The 22,601-nt window shown below is 31.2% G+C and overlaps 1 protein-coding gene across 2 annotated transcripts in view; it reads right to left on the bottom strand.

The window, feature by feature from the left end:
- Positions 1 to 22,601, bottom strand: part of LOC107439347 (acetylcholine receptor subunit alpha-like) — a 210,056-nt gene that overhangs the window by 51,962 nt on the left and 135,493 nt on the right. For both annotated transcript variants that reach the window (XM_016051913.4, XM_043046031.2), the window contains exons 3-6: positions 22,191 to 22,235; positions 20,285 to 20,394; positions 15,997 to 16,177; positions 2,056 to 2,516 (exon numbers count right to left, since the gene is read on the bottom strand). In XM_016051913.4, coding sequence (XP_015907399.2) covers positions 2,056 to 2,516; positions 15,997 to 16,177; positions 20,285 to 20,394; positions 22,191 to 22,235 — 797 coding nt within the window. The remainder of the gene's footprint in view (positions 1 to 2,055; positions 2,517 to 15,996; positions 16,178 to 20,284; positions 20,395 to 22,190; positions 22,236 to 22,601) is intronic.

Below are 22,601 nucleotides of genomic sequence, written 5' to 3'. Positions count from 1 at the left end.
GGTGCTGACATTTATCCGTGAGGTTCTGAGCAAATAATTATCTTCACCCTTGCGGTGCTCTCTTGTCAAACGAAAGTCCTGAAGTCGCTATAGACCAATAGCTAGCAAGCTTGATTTGCCCAAGCAGCATTAGAGACAACGATGTGAATGTTCTTGGCTTTTTTGATATAGGAATCTGTTATCACCAAAGAAAATAATGGGTATGAAGCTAAATGGGGACGAAGCATTTTTTAAATATATTGTGTTAAGGGTGGTCATTACGTATCACCGTTTATATTTTTGAAAAATATTTAAACTAAAATAATACAGAGACTTTTTTTCCTGAATAACAATTTTCTCAGAGCTTCAATCTTCGCAACATAGTTAGAAAGGATTTTCACTGGATCTGTTTTTATAAACAACGGAAAAATTAGACGACATTGTAACAACATCCGAAAAATCCATTTCAAGCTAGAGTTTTTTTCCTTCTTTTTAACATAAAACAAGAAGTAGGATTTATTTAAGTATTTTTTTCTCACACCACCTGTTTTCTAGTACAGAGTTTGAGTTTCCAAGAATTGTTTGAAAACAAACAGTCGGAATTGATTTCTTCGTCTTTTGATTAATGGAGCCTCGATTTTCTTAAGTCTCGGTAGACACCGAATCTAACAGTTTAAGGGTGTTATTTTCTAACTCTCCATTCCATTTTCTTTCTTCCCATTTTTCATTCCTTTTAACAGCTTTAAACTAGTTACAATGAAAATAATGCCAGGTTTTATAGTGATACAGCAGAAATTGAGTTTTTTTAAGGAAGCATATTTATTGTTTCTATATTTTTCACACTTTATTATAAAAAATATGAATTAAAATGTATGATTATTGAGTGACAGAAAGTCTAAAGAAAGTGAAAAAAGCTCAAAAAATTGCATAGCATAGGCATACCAGATTTGACACATCCTAAAGAAAATCAAAAATTGCTACCAACGCTACTGGAAAATGTTTTAAATTAATTTCCACGTTAGCATGGAAAAAATATTTTCAAGGAATTTTTCCTAACACTAGATTGCCCAAGGAAGTCATTTAGACTGCTAAAACCAAGCCAAATTAGCCAAGCTTGCCAGCTATTAGAAGTTTGCGAATTAAGTCAGGAAGGTGCACTTTTCGTTTGACGAGGGAGCACTACAAGGGTGAAAGTACATTAAGGCATAGAAACCCACAGATAGATGGCAGCAGCATTGATTCATGAGGCCACTTTCTCAATTTAGACATAGATAAGGAGAGGAAGGAAAGCTTCTCCAGATCTCTTCACCCATAGTACTGCTTAGCAACCGAACACAGGACTTTTTATTGTACAGATTTAACGATCATATACATCGTATGTACTAGGCGGGTCTTAATGAAGTCGAGGATTGAACCCCGGTCTCTACGGACTGCAGTTTAATTCTCTGACTATTCTCTAACGGTCTGCGATATAATTTCTTACTGACTTCTAGGTTACTCCAATGCTAAATTATTAAGCAAATATTTTGAGAATTCTTATTTGATTCTGGTGATTTCTATAAAGGTTGAAAAATCACGCTTAGTTTGAGATTAAAAAAACAAAACATTAATTACTTTTAAATATTGAAGCTGCTTGTTCGTTTTAGAGTTCAGATATTTCTTTTTAGCTATACATTAGGTAAAGCTTACAATTAGATTTTGCTGGAAGCCGACCAGGTGGCCAAGTGGGTAGCGTACCTGACTGCGGAGCCAAAGGTTGCGGGTTCGAATCCCACTCAGGGCATGAATGTTTCTTTCTCTCTCTGTGTGTTCTATGTCCTTTCTTCTGTGTGATTGTGTATGTGACCCTCCCTGTAAACGGGTTTGTGGTTGTGTGACGTGGGCAACGCTGCTTGGCCATAGGTGCTCACTGGCTAACGAGAAGAGAGTAGCAATTCTGGCATTTCTGAGGCCAATGGGAAATGAACCCAAGTGCCCGCCATTAATCAAAAAAAAGTTTTTACTGGAATTTAAAGAGCTCTCACTTTGTGTGCTGAATGCTCTTAAAAACAGCTTAAAAGTTGAATGATACTGTACCTGAAGTGGACGTTGAGGACGACCACGGTGACGCAGATGGAAAGGGTGACGAGTATCATGGTGAAGAGTAAGTACTTGCCAAGAAGAGGCACCACCAGGGAGGTGGGCGGTATGATCTCAGCCAACAACAGGAAAAAGACGGTGAGTGACAACAGGATCGAGATGGACAAAGAGACCTTCTCGCCCGAATCAGAGGGCAGATAGAATACGAGGACGGTCAGGAAGGATATGCCCATGCACGGAATAATGAGGTTGACCGTGTAGAATAAGGTCTTTCGGCGCATACTGATGTTGAAGGTGATGTCGATGTACGGCTCCTCGCAACACGTGTAGAACTTTTCGTTGCGGATGGCGGGAACGTCCAGTATGTCCCACTCGACGCTCAAGTAGAACTCGCTCAGGTCGATTCCAATGTCGACTCTGTTTGTTCCCTCCACTTCATCCTTGTGCCGTAAATCCACCTGTTACAAAGAAATGTAACATTTAAGAAAATCAACAATTGTATTCTATAATAAGTTTGAGGGCTTAGATTAAAAATAGCATATTCCAATAAACATCGATTCTTGACTTGAGAGTAAGACTAAGGTGACCACACTGTTAGAAATTTTTCGGTGTTGTTGTTGTTTCTCATCCCCACTGGTCTAGCGGAGCTAGACCAGGTCCATGAGTCCATTCACCCTCAGGAAGTCAAAAAACAAGACCGGGTCACGCAGAAAATCCTACTTTTTAAAGTCCACGCAGCCAAGGAGGTGGGCCGGGCTGGCTGCACTGGAGGAACGCTTGTTGCAGGTGGGATAGATCTTTCGCTGTTGTTCATACCTCATGCACTTTATGTGACCACTGATAAATCTAGTGAATGCGGTCTGATCGCCTCTATTACCGCTGAAGGTCAAAGCACGACCCGGCTTATCCCCAGAGTACCAGATATGTACTGGGGGAGTATTCCAGACTAGCTGGACACCTTGCTTTCTAATGGAGTGAATTTCCGAGGATGTGAGTGCCAAACTTTCCAGCAGAGGTTCATTTGTGCCAAGTTTAGCCAGCGAGTCAGCGATCTCATTCCCGTACAGACCAACGTGGGACGGAATCCACTGTAAATAAATATCCCGCTTCACGGAAAGTTNCAATAATGGTGACATTTATTGTGTAAAGACTAGTAGAAGTGTCTTTCACTCCCCAATTTGTGACTCTGGTCTATTTGAGTACGATACCCTCATTTACTCATAGATGGCAGCACTATAAAGCTGCTAAACTACTTCCAGTTAAATTTCTTTTTTATGGTTTTGAAACCATGCTAGTTGTAAATGATTTCAAAACCGTAAACATAAAAAATGTTCTTTGCAAGTAAACTTAATGGTTAATTGGATGAACAGACTGCTGCCGGTTTTTTTACCATAATTTTAAAACGAAAATTCTAACAGTGCAGACGGCCTCAAATCTTGAGTAGAGCTCCCGAATTTCAGAAGTTGTCCTCAAAAACTTTCAAATTATTTGAAGACAGAAAATGTTCGCAAATCTTAACATGTTCTCATATATCTTCGAAATATTATATGAAAATAACATACGACAGAATAAGTTTGAGGTCTTGATTCTGGTATTACGGTATGTCTAAGGTGACCAGATACCTCAAACTCTTGAGGTCTTGATTCTGGTATTACGGTATGTCTAAGGTGACCAGATACCTCAAACTCTTGAGGAAAGCCTTTGAATTGCAGTAGCTGTAATTTTATTATTCTAAAATTTGTAAGCAGTTGTGCTTCAAACTCCGAATGTTCAAACTCGGAATGAAACAGATAATGTACTTAAATCTTAACATGTGTTCACAAATGCCCTCGAATTTATCCAAAAACTTCTAATCTTTTTTAGAAACAGTAAATTAAAAGAAAAATTAGAAAAGCTCTTGTTTTTTTTTTTAAGACAATTTTCAATTTCAGTTAAAACAAAAGAAGAAAGAAAACTCTACGCTAAAATAAAAACTCTCTTCTCGTCTGAAAATAATTTCATCAAACAATTAACAAATTTTATTAATCATGCACTCATTTATTTCACATATCTTAAAATGCAGAATATCATAAAATATGTCAAAACTGCTTTTTAATGAAATCAAGTCAGATGAAAATGTTTCCAAACCTGTTATTATTTATCAATTAAAAAAATAAACCATTGTTGCACTTATATATTAATATTTTACATAAATATATAGGTGTTTTCGAATAGTAAAAGTTTTCGAAGACGCTCCCAACGCACATGGTTTAGATATCTGATCACTAGACAGCGGATTATATGCACTAAAAACGGACAAAATATGCATGCAAATATGCACTAAAATGCTTGAATATATGCTCTTAAAACTAGAAATATGCATTTAAAATAGAAATTAAAAGTTCAACCTATTTAAATACAACTACTTACTTTTTCCGAAAAACCCAGCTTAAGCATCTTTTTGTTAAAAGGAGGAAAATCAAAATATTTCTTACTTGAATCTACACATTTCTGAAGAAAAAGTAAATAGTAATGAATCTATAATTAAGAATAGTAAGAGCTTCCTTAACTCCTCGCTGAAACTTCGAATTATTCTACGGGATGTGATTGAGATAATGTGAAACAAACTAGCCAACTTTGCATTAGCTATAAAGAATTATATAGCTAAAAAGAATTATGAAAAATAAAAACAATTTTAGAATAACATTATATTTAGACTATTTAATTCTTTCTAATTGCTGCTTGATCCACGGCCCAAAGTAACTTCAGTAATAGTATTGCTTATTCCCGTGGCACGGATCACAGGTTAAAGTTCCATTGCCCTCGGGCTAACCGTGGAAGGTTTTCATAATTTTCAAAGCCTTATAATTCAATACTATAGAGTAAAGAAAACATCAGAAACGATTGGGTAAGTAATATTGATACTTTTTGAATTGCTCCAAATCTTGATAGTCATCTATCAATTTACACAACCAGATCTATCGGGATTATATTTTATCAAGTTTACAACATTGTATTATTAGTTTTTTTTTAATGTTTTTCATTAAATAAAATCAAATTCCTTTGATGAATATAAATGTATGTTATTTTTTGAAATATTGTGTGTAATTACTTAAAAAAATAAATATTTTAATGATTTACGAATACTATATTTAAAGTTTTTATATTTTATTTTATATTTTAAGTTAAGTTTTTTTCTGCCTTCCTCTTACATTCTATTAATTAACGAAATGGTAGTTTGTTTATCACATGGAACTATTTTGCATTTTATATCAATTACATAATTGTGTCTCTTAAAAAATTTATTTTTTTAAAGAAAAATAAGATCTACTTTAATAACATAAATACAGATTTAAAAATATGTTTCAAGCAATCGTAAAATTATTGAGTATTTGGAATGTATCCAAAATAAAATATATTTTTCATCCGGATTAAACATTATTCTTTTCAATATTTTGCTTATTCAGCGTAGTTTCTAAAACTTGAAAGTGTTTTCAAAATCTGACAAAGTTTCTTTTAGATCAAAAATGAAAGTTAAAAGATTTTCATTCATGTTATAAACACTGGAGCTCTTTAAACGTCAAGTTAAATAAAATCTTCTAGAAAAATCTAGCTTTCCTTTTTTTTTGAAGAGTTAGCTTTTTTTCAGGAAGATAAAAAGTAGCTTTGATGTCTTTTTTTATTCACCTATATTTCTGTCATTTTATTTTACTATAAATCCATACATCGGAAAAAATAAGATTCTTTAATGATACTTAATACTACCCAGGCTTCAGTTCCCATTTATGACTTCTTAGCTCAAGATGAATATTTTAAAAATAATATTTTCTTTAAAGCTAATATTAATGTACGAACCGTGAATTTTTTTGTTAGAAAAATATTTATAGATATTTTTTTATAAAATGTTCAAAAAAGTTTGAGTAGTCATTAAAAGTAATATAAGAGAGATATTTAATACAGCTTTTATTTTCCAGTTAATTTGTTTTGAAAAAATGGAAGGAATAGTTTTTAATTTATACATAGTTGAATGCGCTTTCGAAAGCCCATCCCTATTATAAAATTAGGAAATCACATAGAAGATGTTATATAATCACTACCCTTAATTTATATCAGAATTATTCTCCGATAAAGAGCATATAAAATAGATTTTTTAAATTAATATTTCAGCAAGGTAAAAAAAGCGGAACATTATCGAAATAAATCGAATTTTAGAACTAGAAAAATTAAATCATGATTGATTGCTTGAAAATAAAACAGGAGTTGAAAGATTATTTATTATCCTGTTATCAAACTGGTATTTTTTTGGTCTTTCATCCCGGCTACCATTGAAGTAATTCATTTGATTTTGAGTGTGGAATTTTTTCCTTGCTTAAATACATAAATTTGCGTCCCTTAATATGTATAATCTTTTGACTTAATTTTTGAAAGTCTAAAATGATATATATTTGGAGTTAGAACCGTTATCTGTTGTTTATTATGTTCGCTTTCGACACCGATTCTGTTTTTTATTCGGATAAATTTTAATTTGAGACTCTCACTGTATTTTTATCTATGATAAGTTGTTAAAAACGTGTATTAAGAGTGGTAATTGCGGAACATATAGTTATGGTATTTTTTTGAGTAGGGAGAGCTTATAATTTTTTCCATCAGTATTTTTTCATACAATACGAGGGTTGCTATTTATATTTCTGGCCTAATAATGAAAAAACTAACATGCAGGATCGAAATTGGTTTTATTGTTTTTCAAAATATTGTCCATGATGATCAATACACTTTTGCACGCTTTTGAGCCAATTTTCAAAGCACTTTTACCAGTCCGATTGAGGTAACTCCAAAACATGCGTTTTGAATGCATCAACCGCTTCTTCGGGGGTCGAAAATCGTTGTCCACGTAATTTATTTTTGATGTGTGGGAATAAGAAGAAGTCATTGGGTGCCAAATCAGGGCTGTACGGCGGATGACCCATCAGTTCGATCTTTCGCTCCGTCAGAAATGCCTTTGTTTGAGTCGATGTGTGAGAGCTCGCATTGTCATGATGAAGAATGATTCGCCTGTTCTTCTGCTTTTTTCGAATTTCTCCGATGACTTCTGGCAAACAAATGGTCGTGTACCATTCAGAATTGACCGTCCTGCGTTGCTCTAACGCCACTGTTGCCACATGACCGTTAATGCCGAAGAAACAGGCAATCATTTGTTTCGATGTGCTTCTTCCTCGAACAACTTTTGTTGGTTTTGCCTCGTCTTGGAAGACCCATACAGTTGATTGCTGTTTTGTTTCCGGCTCATATGCATAGATCCATGATTCGTCACCTGTGTAGATGTTATACACAGCCTTTGATGTACCTTGAACGTATTTTTCCAACATTTCCTTGCACCAATCGACACGAGCCTTTTTTTGAGCGTTTGTCAGATTATGCGGGATCCAACGCGAACAAATTTTTTTTACGCTCAAATGTTCATGCAATATTTTATTGATGCTAGTCATACTAATGTCCAAAGACGCCTCTATCTCACGGTATGTCACATGACGATCTTGCTTTATCAGTTCACGCACAGCATCGATCTTTTCTGGCACAACAACGGATTTTGGACGACCTGCAATTTAATTATTCTGGATCGATCATCAACCACGATTAAATTCGTTATACCAATTTTTTACAGTGCTGTAGGATGGCGCTTTATCGCTGAATTAAGAATTGAGTTCATCGAAGCACTCTTGTCTTGACAATCCACGTCAAAAGTTATGAAAAATAATGGCACGAAAATGTTCACGATTCAATTCCATTTTTTGAAAGAGAAAAACTTTTCAATTTACTGTCAACAACAGAAATGAAGCTGTAATGGTAAATCGTCTGCTGAATTTATGCTTAAAAATATCAAACTTTCAATTAAAATCGTCTGCGGTCGCCTAGCAGCACTTACTGTTGCCAAGGCCATAAATATAAATAGCAACCCTCGTAAAGGCGTGGTAACACTCACTTGAAAATTCATGCTCTGTTATTCAAATAAATTGTCTACGCTTGTAAAATTAAAGGGATATTTGTACTAAATATTATGTCCCTTATTAAAAATGTCGTCATAGTATCAAAATATCTTCAACATAGGATGATCTGCATCCAATAGGATTTGATTTATTTAACACGTTCTATGGGGGTCACTGGTGACCGGCACTGAGTTTGTTCATAGGACCACGGGGGTCACCGGCGACCGGCGAAGTCATGATAATTAGAAACACATAATTCGAGTAAATTTTTAATGCTTTTAATTTTTTTACATTATTATCGCTACTAAAATGGTTTAAAAAAAATTAATGCAATACATACGGAGAAAATCATTTTGACCAGACGGGCAAGCCATGTAAAATTAGCGTGGCATTCAACGTGTTAAATAACTGAGCATGCGTGATGCGTTAATTGTTACTTTTTTGAAGAATAAACTGATGAATGCAAATCGTAATGCGATATCATCTATTTGCATAAATGACTCGGTATATTTCATAAAGATAATATTTACACATGATTTTAGACAAAATTTTCGAAATTTAGTATATCATGAATTTAAAATTCTTGTTGTTGTAGCTTTCTAAAAAAACTTTACTTTTGCTTTTACTCTAATTATTTATAACGTTATGCCAGTTTTTGTGCAAGATGATAACACTAGATAGACAAGTGATTTTAAGTCTTTAAATGCCTTTATCTCAAAATAATATTTTTTTCCTATTTTACACCATCTTAAACACAATAACTCATATTATTTTTAAAATAAATGTCCACAGCTTTTCAAGGGTGTTTATGATTGTAGCACACATGTTTTAGAAGACAGACTGGGAGAAAAAAGTAGAATTTTGTTTTTTATGCCTATTTTTCGCAAAGACAAATACAAAAATTTGCTTTTTTAACTACATTGATCCCTAACTCAGTATGCGCACTTACTTTCAAGATAATATCTCAGAGCATAGTTGATAGCCTTCTGAATAAAATCCTCAAAGGAATTTTTGTTTTGGGTGAAATAATTTTTTTTTTGCATTGTTTAGCGTATATGCAAAAAAAAAGTCGTATTTTTTCCTGAAAATGACCATTTAAAAAATAAAATAAATTAATAATAATATTTTAAACACAATAAATCGTATAAACTATTTTTGAAAAATTTTATACTAATATTTAAAAAAAGTTGGCGAAACTAGTCGAATATCTTAAATTATTATTTTTTTTCGAAAAGATTTTAAAATTCGTCAGTTTTCTTACGTAGTTGACACGGATGCCATAAATTTATAATAGTGGTAGTAAATTTAAGTTATAGAAATTTAGAGTTTTAATATTCACTTTATCGGTTTGAGTTCTGAATACGGAAGCATCGCTTGTAATGCTATATCTGTAATATACCTAACCTGCCGGATATCATGTAATCTATTTGTAATAAGTCCGGGATTTTGTCTGTTCATGATTATGCTTAATGTTTAAATAAGTAAGGAAAATTAAACACGAAATTCCTCGTTCAGTTATTAAATTTTGGTTTAAAATTGAAAAGGCGCATTTTTGTTGTGCCTATGTTTGTAAACACTAATATCGATCTGTGTCCATTTTCGTAAGCGCGCGTTTCGACCTGTGTCCATTTACTTGAACATGCATATCGAGCTGTGTACATTTTATCAAACACTAATTTCGATCTGTATCCATTTTTGTCATTTCGACTTGTGTCCATTTTCGTAAACATGAATACATTTACTGTGTACATTTTATTAAACACTATTTTCGATCTGTATCTATTTTTGTAGACAGTCATTTCGACTTGTGTCCATTTTCCTCAACATGAATATCGAGCTGTGTTTTATTAAGCACTAATTTCGATCTGTATCCATTTTTGTCATTTCGACTTGTGTCCATTTTCGTAAACATGAATATCGAGCTGTTATTACCGTAAACATGAATATCGAGCTGTGTACATTTTATTAAACACTAATTTCGATCTGTATCCATTTTTTTCAACACTTATTTTGGCTTGTGTCCATTTTTGTAAACATTAAAAAGGAGTTGTGTACATTTTATTAAACACTCATTTCGACCAGTGTAAATTTTCGTAAACATTTCGACTTGTGTCCATTTTCGCAAACATGATATTCGAACTTTGTTCATTTTTTAAACACTCATTTTGTGCAGTATCCATTTTCGCAAACACAATTTTCGGGCCATGTGCATATTTAAAAACCCATCGAGAGACATTTGTAACTTATATTGGGACGCAAGGGGCATTATAAACCTTCAATGACTGAACTGTATTTTGAATTCACTCATTCTTTTCACGCAGCTCATTCCTTTTTCTCAGTTGATTATAGTTAATTTTGTTATATTTTATCTGTTTTGCTCTGTTTCATGAATCTAAGTAATGCTATTGATTGTTCGAATTGTATGGATCGATTTCCTAACTAAGGCATATGTAAAAAGAAAACCATTAATAATAACGAAGGAAGTATGCTACATCCATGAAAATTGTAGTATGCAGTATTGAAATATTTTTCATCAATAAAAATTGTAGTATGCAATATCAAAGTATGTTTCATCAATAAAAGTTGTAGTATGCAGTATGAAAGTATGTTTGATCAATGTAGTATGAAAGTATGTTTCATCAATAAAAATTGTAGTATGTTGTACGAAAGTATGTTTCATCAATTAAAAATGTAGTATGCAGTATGAAAGTATGCTTCATCAATAGAAATTGTAGTATGCGGTATAAAAGTATGTTTTATCAATAAAACTGTAGTATACAGTATAAAAGCATGTTTCAATTATAAAGAACACTGAGAAAAAATTAGGAATAGGAAAAGGAAAAATAATAGTTAATTTTATTTATTAAACAAAATATTTAGCAACGCTTTTAGCTGTTAAAAACTTATTTCACAATTTGGTTATTACATCATATATTACATTTGCAATTACCTAAAAACTGTTCAAATATATTTTTAAACAGTAGATAGTTTCATTTATAACATAACTACACAAAAAGCACTTTTACACTGTCTTACGTATTGAATAAATATTTCCATGGGGATATTTCTCCCCGAGTAATTCGTTTATTCCCCCCCCCCTTAAAAATGAAGTACCTTAGGCTTTTTTTCTGTTCTAAATAGCTAAAACGATCGATATCTACTTTTTAAATAGAATTTTTTATTACTCAAAACCTCGTTTTGATCAAAATCCCATCGTTTAGGGTTTTTTACTTGCGTTGTAATTCATTTTTATGCTTTAGAATGCTCATGAAATATTTCGATCGTCTCAGACTCTCATGAAAGCAGAAAAAAAAAAAGTGGTTACGTGTTTTTCATTCATTTTAACGTTATAAAATTTGGCTGGAATTGCTGCGAATAAATTGTTTTCTTCAATATTTTACCAAAGGAAGCACATATGCATTATTTTGGTTTCATTACATTTAGGATCGTAAATTTAAAAGGAATGGTTCGTAATTCTTATATCTTATAATACCACGTAAGCTAAATAAATGGTTAACGTGAATTCTTGATGGGATTTAAAAACTTTAATGCTGTTACTGTGAATGATCGAAATTGGTGGTTGCTAACTTCCATCGGTGAATGCTGTCAATCACATAGCTTTGGTAAATGTCCGAAATATATTCTAGGTCATGTTAAGTACCACTGTCCGGTATACATTTGCCCGGTATGCCCTTCATCAATATTTTTAGAGGTTCCGTGCCGCTGCTCGGTATGTCCTATATCAATGTTTTTTAAAGGCCTAGTGCCACTGCCCAGTATGCATTCAGCCTGTACTCCGAATACTGATGCTTCTCCTAATCTATCCTCAGCAGCTTTTAAAATATAGAATAAATATAATAATATCAACGGATATTTCAAATCTGTTATATCAAATCGGATATAACAACGGCGGAAGAATCTCCGTCTAGTAAATAGTGATTAGTGCGCGTTAAATCTGTCTGGTCACAAAGTCCTCTATGTTCTCATAACAAAATATACCTCAAGGGGTACTAAAGTTTAGATTGATCGTAACGATTTGTGCAATGAATGGATATATGAAGGGGTCCACACTATAAACGAGTATGACTTATGTGACAAAAGTCGAATTCTTGGCCCTAGATGGCGCCACTGGAAAACAAGAACAATCGCACCCGTTGCCTTAATGGCCTACTTCAGGAAATAAAGAGGATTAAAAACATATTTGTAAAATTTTCCCTCCCCGTCTTCACCCATTCGAGAGTTGAGTTCGACAGAGAGGATTTGCTTATGGTATTTAAAAGCGAAGAAGAAACAAAAACGATATCAAATTCAGTTGAATCATTATAGAAGCCAACTAAAAACATTAAAATCTGTTTGATTGCTTGAGTAAACTGAACGAAATTGAAGCGTAACTATAATTTTTATGTCTTCAATTTACAAAATCAATAATTTATAAATTTTTAAATATAAATAAAAAAATTTAAAACTATTTTCTTCGGATTTTAAATTTAGTGCAAATATAATTCCGATAATCTAACAGATTTTTCATGTAACTATAATTAAAAGACATCAAAAGGGCTATTGAAATAAACTAATCACTCTAAATCTGTTTTATATGAAGCAAATCAAATTTAATTGTTTTTCAATCAGTGAAAGGTTGTGTTAGCTTTTAATTTATCTATCCTTTAACGTTTTTTTATCATTTCAATCATCCATCATTTAATATTATTTTATCATTTTAACTGTTGATTATTTATCGCTATTTTATAATTTCAATTATATATTATTTATTGTCATTTTATCCTTTCAATTATTTGTCATTTAACGCCATTTTATTATCTTAGTTATCTATCGTTCAAAGTTATTTCATCATTCATTATCTGCAGATTAATCGAAAGACGAATCTAAAATTAACTATTCTTTTTAAAAGGTTGTTTTTTTAAACTGTTTATGTCATCCTAAAACAAAACTGACATTCCATTTTGTTATTGCTCCGTACATAAAAAAAAAAACGGCTGAAAATTTTTAACATAAAAGAACTATTAAAGTATGCACTACAACAAGAAAAGAAAAAAAAGAAACAATTTTTAAATGATCGTGCGTTTTTTTGAAAAAGAAGTATATATAGGCTAGCTATTTTTACATCAATGGGCATATGTTTCACTCGAAATATTTTCTCCCTGAACTTTGAAATAATTTTCGTGGCAAATGTTCTCAGTACAGTTTCAAGTCATTTCTTTCCATACTAAATTGTGACATCGGATTATAAACATCTCATTTACTTTTACTGCAGGGAAATTGTATTGAAAGTATTTCAAACTGCTTTTCTGAATTCAATAGTGCATTGCAATATTTGGTACTGTTAGCTTAATGTAGAAACAGGGTTTTTCCGAAAACTTAAAGATATCATCTGTACTGTTTATGAATTTTTCATAGAATTACTTCTCTCATAACTCCTTGAAAATATGAAATTGTTTGAAAAAGAGTTCTATTTCATAGATAACATTAAGCTTCGACAATTGGGTACTTGCACGTCAAGAAGAAGACGATCACTGATACTCAGGCACGTGACCTATGGTTTCTGCGCCAGATGATCGCTCATAAGCAAAATGGCGTGTTTAAGTTGAGCTCCTCATAAGTTAGAATGCTAATTAACGAGAAGTTAATTAACATTCTTTCCTGAAGTTAATTAAATACAAAGGCGTATCGCACATCGAATTTGTTGAAATACAATTATTTCTCTTCAACGTCTGTTACTTTACTTGGATTTATTATTTGTCTATGTATTCTATTTTAACTATGTTATATTTTTGTTTTTGAACCAGACAATTTCGATGCATAATTAGTTTGCTTATGTTCTAAATGGATTCATGCTTGTCTTTGTGTTAAGTAAGAAATATATAGAGAAAGAATTGAAATCTTTGTGAAAGAATGTAGAATGTGTCACTTAAGAAAAATGATTCTTGACGGAATATAAAGAAAAATGATTCCGAGTAAGAAAAATGATTCTTACTCGGAATATAATGGAAAAAACAGTTGCAAGCATAAACAAATACCACGTTTCAACAACCAATTAGGATCGAGATACCCATACTACGTCACTTGCCACTTGCATTGCGTCATGAATTGGTCGAGAAATACTACAAAATTGCATTAAGTATTGCAGACAAGTATTTCAGCTATACTGAACCGGAGATAAATTATATATTTAACTTTTTCGATTATTTTAGAGGGAATAATATCACAATTAAAATTTGATTTAATCAAAACAATGAAAAAGATGAATTTTTAGAAAAAAATTAGTACGCTTTGTCCTTTGCTCCTTCCACTTTCCAACTCCCAAAGACAACTCCCAACTTCAAAGAATTGATAGTGCAAATTGATGTTACGTACGTGTAAACGATTATAACGAGATGACATATTTGCGAACTATACTGTTTTCGAAACGGAATTGTCCAATTATGTTAGGAACGAAAATTTTACGTAATTTTTTTAAACCTTTTCATTATATTTCTTACATTGTCTACCAAAGTTTACTTTTCGCCGTGTTTTATTTACCTATTTATTGTAATTGACTCTTTTTTATATACTGGTTTACCTACGTATGTATAGTATTTGATACATTTTTATACTGATTCTTTTTGTACTGATCCATAATTAGACAGATTGTATACTTTTGAATAGTCTTTGACACATTTTTTACTAAGTTTTATCTAACGATGGATTGTATTTCAAAATTTCTTTACACTGTTTTGTCTACCGATGGATTGTATTTAGCACGTTTCTTTACACTGTTTTGTGTTTCAATGAATTGTATTATACACGTTTCTTTATATTGCTTTGTCTACTGGTTGATTGCATTTGAAAGCATCTTTACACTGTTTTGTTTACCGATGGACTGTATTTAACACGTTTCTTTACACTGTTTTGTATTTTAATGAATTGTATTATACACGTTTCTTTATATTGCTTTGTCTACTGGTTGATTACATTTGAAAGCATCTTTACACTGTTTTGTTTACCGATGGACTGTATTTAACACGTTTTCTTTTCACTGTTTTGTATACCAATGAGTTTCATTACACACAATATACGTAATATTGTATTGTTTTGTCTATTGGTTGATTACATTTGAAAGTTTCCTTACACTGTTTTGTTTACCGATGGACTGTTTTCAACACGTTTCTTTACACTGCTTTGTATACCAATGAGTTGTATTATGCACGTTTATTTATATTGTTTTGTCTATTTATTGATTGCATTTGAGAGTTTCTTTACAATGTTTTGATTACCGATGAACTGTATTTCGTTTTCTATTCACTGTTTTGTATACAAATAAGTTTCATTATACACAATATACGTTATATCGTTTTGTTTTGTCTACCGGTTGATTACATTTGAAAGTTTTTCTACAGTGTTTTGTTTATCGACGGGCTGTTTTTAACACTTTTCTTTACACTGTTTTATATACCAATGAGATGTATTATGCACGTTTCCTTATAATGTTTTGTCTATTTATTGATTGCAATTGAAAGTTCTTTACACTGTTTTGATTACCGATTGATTGTATTTAATACGTTTTATTTACACTGTTTTGTAGTTGTATTTGATTGTTTTGTCTACTGGTTGATCGTCCTTGAAAGTTTTTTTACACTCTTTTATTTGCCGATGGATTGTATTTAGCACATTTCGTTACACTGTTTTGTATTTTAATGAGTTGTATTATGTACGTTTCTTTATATTGCATTAGCTACTGGTTGATTGCATTTAAAAGTTACTTTACACTGTTTTTATTACCGATGGATTGCATTAAACACGTTTTTTTTCACTGTTTCGCATACCGATGATATGTATTATACAATTATCATCGCACTGTTTTTGATTCAGTTGGTTTCAATTGACACAGTATTTGACTCAGTTGGTTTCAAGCAGTAGGACTCAATAAACATGATGTCATTTTATTACTATTCTGAGTATAGAATTAAGGAAGACTTACCTTGAAACCATCGTAGGTCCATGAGCCGAACTTCATGAGACACGTCTGCTCGTCGAATGGAAAGTATTCGACGTCTATTTCGCAGGAGCTCTTGTAGATAGCAGGAGGTTTCCATTGGATAGTTCCCCTACTGTCCAGTTGAGCTTTAGTCTCTAAAGTTACCTCGAAGTTCCCGTCCGCACTACACAGCAAGAAATTTAGAGTTAATACCTATTACAAAATGTTTCACTAAAATTATTTGTTAAAATTATATTTTCAGATGTGTGGCATACCTCTAATATTGAAGACACCTTTTGAAATTGATTGATTTTTGCCAATTTCAGCATGATTGATTTTCAAATTTTACATGGCTTTTGTATGGCCATATTCACATTTTCTTAAAGAGACATATTCGATTATAATTTTGATATCAATATTCATGATGTTTGGGGGAAGAACTGCCACCTCAAATATTAAGTTTAAATGACGATTTCTTGAGCCATTTCTATTTTGTAATGGATTTGACAGCTCTTTCAATATTTACCTGATTTAACTCAAAATGTAACAGCATCTATGTAGTTAATTGATGTAGTTTCTGTTCAACATAATGGATTTTTTTAAAATCGCATATTTTGTTTATTTATCGCATTTTTTGTTCATTATCGCAGCATGTTCGTAAAAACCACTTTCTTTTAATGCAAATTAAATGAGTCCACAAAAGACATTAATAATGCAAATGATGATAAATTTTAAAGTGATACAAAGTTGAAGAGGAGTATTAGGGGGACCGGAAAGTAATGTCGTTTCGGAGCGTTAAATATTTGTTAGTCTCAAAAACCAATCATTTTTTTCTATTCATTTCGATTTCTTTTCGATCCGACATTGAAAGGTTGTTGCTAACGAGGGTGAATACATTATCGATTGAAAATAAAATCTCGATAACAAATATGAAATGCACCGAAACGACATTACTTTCCGTTCCCCCTAATATTTGCTTTTTTTTCTCGAAGTTTTTTATAAAACGACCTTATTATCCACCAAATGTGCATGGTTTCTGTGTCTGATTTCATTAGTTAATATATCATCTGTATACTTATTTAGCATTTTTGTCATCCCTCAAGAGAAATTAAATGCTATGCCTATTTTATTAAATATTATTTTAGCAAGCGCGTATTTAAAGCTACCATTTTTTTTCAAATGAGCACTTCAAACTAATTTCATTTTCTTACTAGACTGTAAAAAATTTTGGTGTATATTTGACACTTTTTTGGTGTGAAAAAATTTTTTATTCACAGAACTACGTTTATCGTGCAAAACATTATGTACGCATTTCCGACTATGTCCATTTCTTCAAAAACTAACTTTCAAGCTATGTCTATTTTCTTTAGAACTTATTTTGAGCAATGTTAATTTTTTCTAACAATTTTCTTAGTTATGTCTATATTCTTTAGTACTAATTTTGAGTCATGGCATTTATTCAAATACGCATTTTAAGCTATGTCTATTTTTTAGAATGCATTTTGAGCTATGGTAATTTTTTAAAACAATATCTTCACTATTTTCTTAAGAGCGTATTTTGAGCTACGACCATTTTTCAAACACGCATTTTTAAGCTATGTCTATTTTCCTTAGTACGCATTTTCAGTTATATTCATTTTTTTAAATACGCATTTTAAGCTAAGTCAATTTTTTTAAACATCAATGTTAAGCTATGTCTATTTTCTTTAGAATGAATTTAGAGCTACAGTAACGATTTTTTGGAATTACTGGTTTTAGAAATGTAATTCTTATTACCACACATTTAGTAAAAAAATTTTAAATAAGTAAATTTAACTGAATAAATAGTTTTTATGCTTTGCTCAGGTTTCATAATGAAAATGTACCAGATTTTACTGCAATTATCACATTTGTATATTGTATTGATATATTTCGCTTTAGCTATATGAATACAATATTAGAAAGCACTCTTTTTTGAGGATATAATCGTGTGAGCTGATGACAAAATTATATCTTTTCATTATTCCGTTTTAGGCTTTAAAAATGTTTTCAAAATTATTATTTTTAATTATTTTTCTTATCCTCTTTTCATAAATCTTTATTATATTTTTTTCATATTTTCTCAATATTTTTAACTTATGTATATACACATACATACATACGTTTTGAGAAGAAATGACAACCATCAGAATAGTATATCGCTTAAGTGATGCTGCGAGTAACTGTTATTATTTATTTAATGCCCACGGAATTTCTTATGTTGTAATTTAAATATATGTCTTAAAATATTTCTTGGTTTTTTTCTCTCTGAATAACGCCAGTTTTAATACTTGTAGGTAAGATCTTTTGCCAACAGGACCAATGTGAAAAATGTTATCGACTGTTACTACTTAAGGACATTATTTTTCAAGCTCCATTAACACAATATGGCTGTTTGAAGCATCACTTGAGTTTAAAACTACATCTGTATTTTCGTTTGAAAAGAGTAACTGCTTTATACTTGATGTCAATATATAAAATTTTAATATCCTTTTTCGCTAAATTCTCTTAAAACTAACTGAATATCTTTTTTTCGTTCATCAATGAACTAAAATAAGGATTCAATAAATCGGGTCTTAAATAACATTTGAACGTCATGCATACAAATGATACCATAGTTAAAAAAGTTGACTCGGTGATTTTACATTGTTAGATTACAGAAAACACGTTTTTAACCGGAATAAAGTTTAACTTCACTCAAGATCTTTCGGCCACGAAAAGGACGCTATAGATAGTGACCAATTCATGGTAGTAAAAATTTACCTCATTTGCTCAATTTTCACCATCACTTTTGCTCTCTGCATTACTTAATTTTTAATTATTTAATTCCTCTTAGTTTAAACCTTTAACGGGCCCTTTATTTCTAGTAAAGGTAAATTAAAGTATTTTTGAAATTGAAATTGTTTTAAGAACAGTAATTTATATAAAAAAGGAAAAACTCATTTAGTTTATAAAAATGCCATTTTTTTGGTGGTAAATATATTTAACATGACCTATTAAGAATTTACTGACTTTTATTTTTCTTTATTTATAAAATAAATTCCTTAAATGCTACAAACTTCAAAAGAAATTATATATTTTATAACTTTTATACGTTTTTAAAAAGTGACAAATGGTTACCAATTTTACTCAAACTAACTTCAAGAAAGCTGAAGTTATTGAGAAATGGAAACCTAAATTAAAAGTGGTAAAACGTGGTGGTAAGTATACTTACCACGGCCTTCAAAAGGGTTAATAGAATATTAATTTTATAGGAACGCATTTTAAAAGTAAAACTATGAATAAACTAAACACATGGTTTTAGGTAATTTCGAAATACTAATTTGGTGATGTAGTCTCATACGGCATTCACGTTGATCTTTGATCGCTCGCGAAATAACAAACAAGAAAAAAAAACGATTAACGACAAGCATAAGCAAGAGTTTAGAAAGGAAATTTTTACCAAAAGTTTTCGTTGTTTTTTTCTATTAGCTAACATTTATCCCATATAATTGACGCTTTGCATATTGCTTTCATCTTTTCATAAGTAATTGTCCTTTCCGGGGACATTACATTATCAATTTTATAAATATTATATACTTTTTCTTAGCCCTGCCACAAAGTATCCAGGTTAATTGGCACTTAATATTTGCTTCCATTTTTTTTCTAATAGTTATCAATTTCATTGCATTTACATTAGGAGCTGAATGAAAACGCGCTTCAATAGGTAATTCATCACTAAACAGTTTATCCCGGTGAATTGGCCCTTTATTCATAAATTCCGCTTTTTATTTATTTTTTCTCTCCGATGAATTTACAATATTAAGTTTTAATTTACATCAATAAACACGCTTTATTACGAAACTTATCTTTTTATATATAATTGATTTTTCAATCCTGTTACAAATTATACCTGTAAATTGGCACTTTAACCATAACTTCTATGTTTTTTAAAAATATATTTTCCTCTTTCCGATGAATTCACACAATTAAGTTTTAATTTGCATGAATAACACGTGCTTAAGAAACTTATCGTTAAATATTTTGAATTTTTAAAATCCTGTTACAAATTATCCCTGTGAATTGGCACTTTACCCACAACTTCAACATTTTTTTAAAGGTTCTTTTACCGGTGTCTTTACATTGCATCATTCATATACATTATTAAATTAGATCGTGATAGATATTTTACATCGTTGATGATACGAGGATAAATATATTGCATATATTGATTTTTGGTGGTATAAACATATGGGTACCAATGATTTTGAAAAACGGATTGGTTGATATTTACTTGTTATAGAGGACGATGTCAGGCCTCCATATATGATCAGATGGTACATGGAGCATGTCCACCCCTCCGTATTCTCTCGGATCCCATGTCAGTTTGTAATCGTTCCAATACTAGAAAAAAGGATGATTGAGTGAATTATACCATTATATTGAAAGAGTTTACTTAAAAACAACAATTTTTCCATTAAACAAGTTAGTAAATTATATACTATTGTATAAATAAATTTTCAGCATTGTTAATGAAGCCATCTCCGTTGTTCTATTAGTGTTTATATAAATGAAAGCCTATTGTCTAGTTTCATTGATACGTTTCTTAGCAACGGACAGGCAGTAGGTTAGTTAGGTTAAAATCAATTAGCCCATTTCAGGCCAAGCATATAAATTTTATAAAATATGGTATTATTTCCATTGCAATATGATTACTTTACATTCATTAAGCCGCAGAAAAAAATTCGTGAATAAAAAATTATATTTTATGTAAGAAATAAAATGCTGCGTATAGGCACCATTCACCAAATCAATAAACAAACCATTTAGGTGAACGCTTGTTTTTTTAATGAAATTTTTTTATTTATTTTTATTTACTGACTTATAACTTTAATCCATCATAAAAACATATGATGTATCTCAAAAGATTTGAAAAACATATGATATATCTCATATAAATTTTCAAAAAATTTCGTTTGTCAATAACCGTTTCAAGTTAAAAATCTTGAATAGTTTAAAATTTTCTCAACAGAAAGTGTTTATTCAAATTTAATTACTAATAATTTATGGATGTCTTCAGAATCCCTGAGAACAGCAGAAAAAAAAATTAGTGAAAATATACATCACAGTGTTAATAAAAAATATTTACTGAAATGGTACGTTTGCGAACCTGAGGACAAAAATGGAATTTTTCATTTTTTTTAAATGGGAAAGTGAGAAATGAGTTAAGGGATTTACTTTCCTTCTTAGATTTATTTATTTCATATTTCGATACAAGCTTTTATGCACGATGGATAATCGATACAATCGATACAAGCGAGGTAATCGATACAAGCTTTTTAATGCACGATTGCTAAACATCGAACTTGTTTTAGAGGAACAATGTAAACCATCCTTTTATGAGTAAAGTAAAAAATTATTTAAGAGATGATTGTTGTTTGAAAGAAAATTTTTAAAAGTTATTTTTTTACTTAAGTTCGGATCTTAACTTAAATGCAATGGTATCTTCAAAATACCTAACAGTTGAAATTTTGTGACTTGGTAATCTACAATTCGCAAATTGTAATGATATTTAGGAAATAATTTTTTTAAAATTTTTTTTTAAAATGTATGTTAATAACCTGGTTTGTAATATTTAGCCGAGCATGAAAATTGTCATTCATGTGACAATTTGTAGTTAAAATTTTAATATGCTAAGTTTGGCCATTGATAAAAGTTCACGGAAATCAGTCCACGTAACTTGCATTGGTTCTTTTTAATTTTTAGATAGCTCACGTAAAGATGTTCACGTGATTGTGTATCATTAACCATGGTGGCTCAAGGGATAGAACTTTCGCCTTCCTATGAGGTTAACTGGGTTCGAATACCAGCGATTGCTGGTCGATACGAATTCCCCATCCGAATTGCACCAACCACAGTGCTGACGTAACATATCCCCTTGCCATCAGATTGACTGTGGGAGGTTCTCGTGTTCTTCCTTTCCATGAAACGCAAATGCAGGTTAGTTCCATTAAAAAAGTCCTCCCCGAAGGCAATTTTCTTCTAATACTTGATCCTGGAGTTCCCTTGTCTTCTGGATAGGGTTCAAAATTACAAAGCCACGTAGTTGAACATAAGTAGTCGTAAACCCAAAAATTGGATCGGCTGTTCAACGACTGTTATAATATTATAATTATAATATATTCATAAAGGATTCTTACCTGTTCCACCCAAAGATTTGTTGTCATGATCTGATTCTTGAGGTTCTAAAAGAGAAATAAAGTACGTAATTAATCATTTATGAATTGTACTTGGTCACATTATTTAGTCAATGAAAAGCAAACTGAAATATTGTTTTTTTTAACATCCTTAATAATTTTTGTTTGTTTCTATGACCTGAAACACTATTAGTGTGCAAATGATCAGAGGAAAAAACATTATATATCAATCATAGCAGTGTTGTACAGATCTTTGATATCTTGATATGATCTTCTAATGGAAATCTTTTTAGTCTGAATCAATCATTTCGACCATAAATCTGGATGATCTATCCCTCATTGTTTATCGGAAATAGATCATTCATATTAAAATTCATTTGTTATTCTTGATATTCTGACTTATTCTGAAAAGTA

The sequence above is a fragment of the Parasteatoda tepidariorum genome, chromosome 10 (assembly GCF_043381705.1).
Source record: "Parasteatoda tepidariorum isolate YZ-2023 chromosome 10, CAS_Ptep_4.0, whole genome shotgun sequence".
NCBI lineage: Eukaryota > Metazoa > Arthropoda > Arachnida > Araneae > Theridiidae > Parasteatoda > Parasteatoda tepidariorum.
Note: the sequence above shows the minus strand (reverse complement) of the source record. Positions and strands in the feature narration are given on the sequence as shown.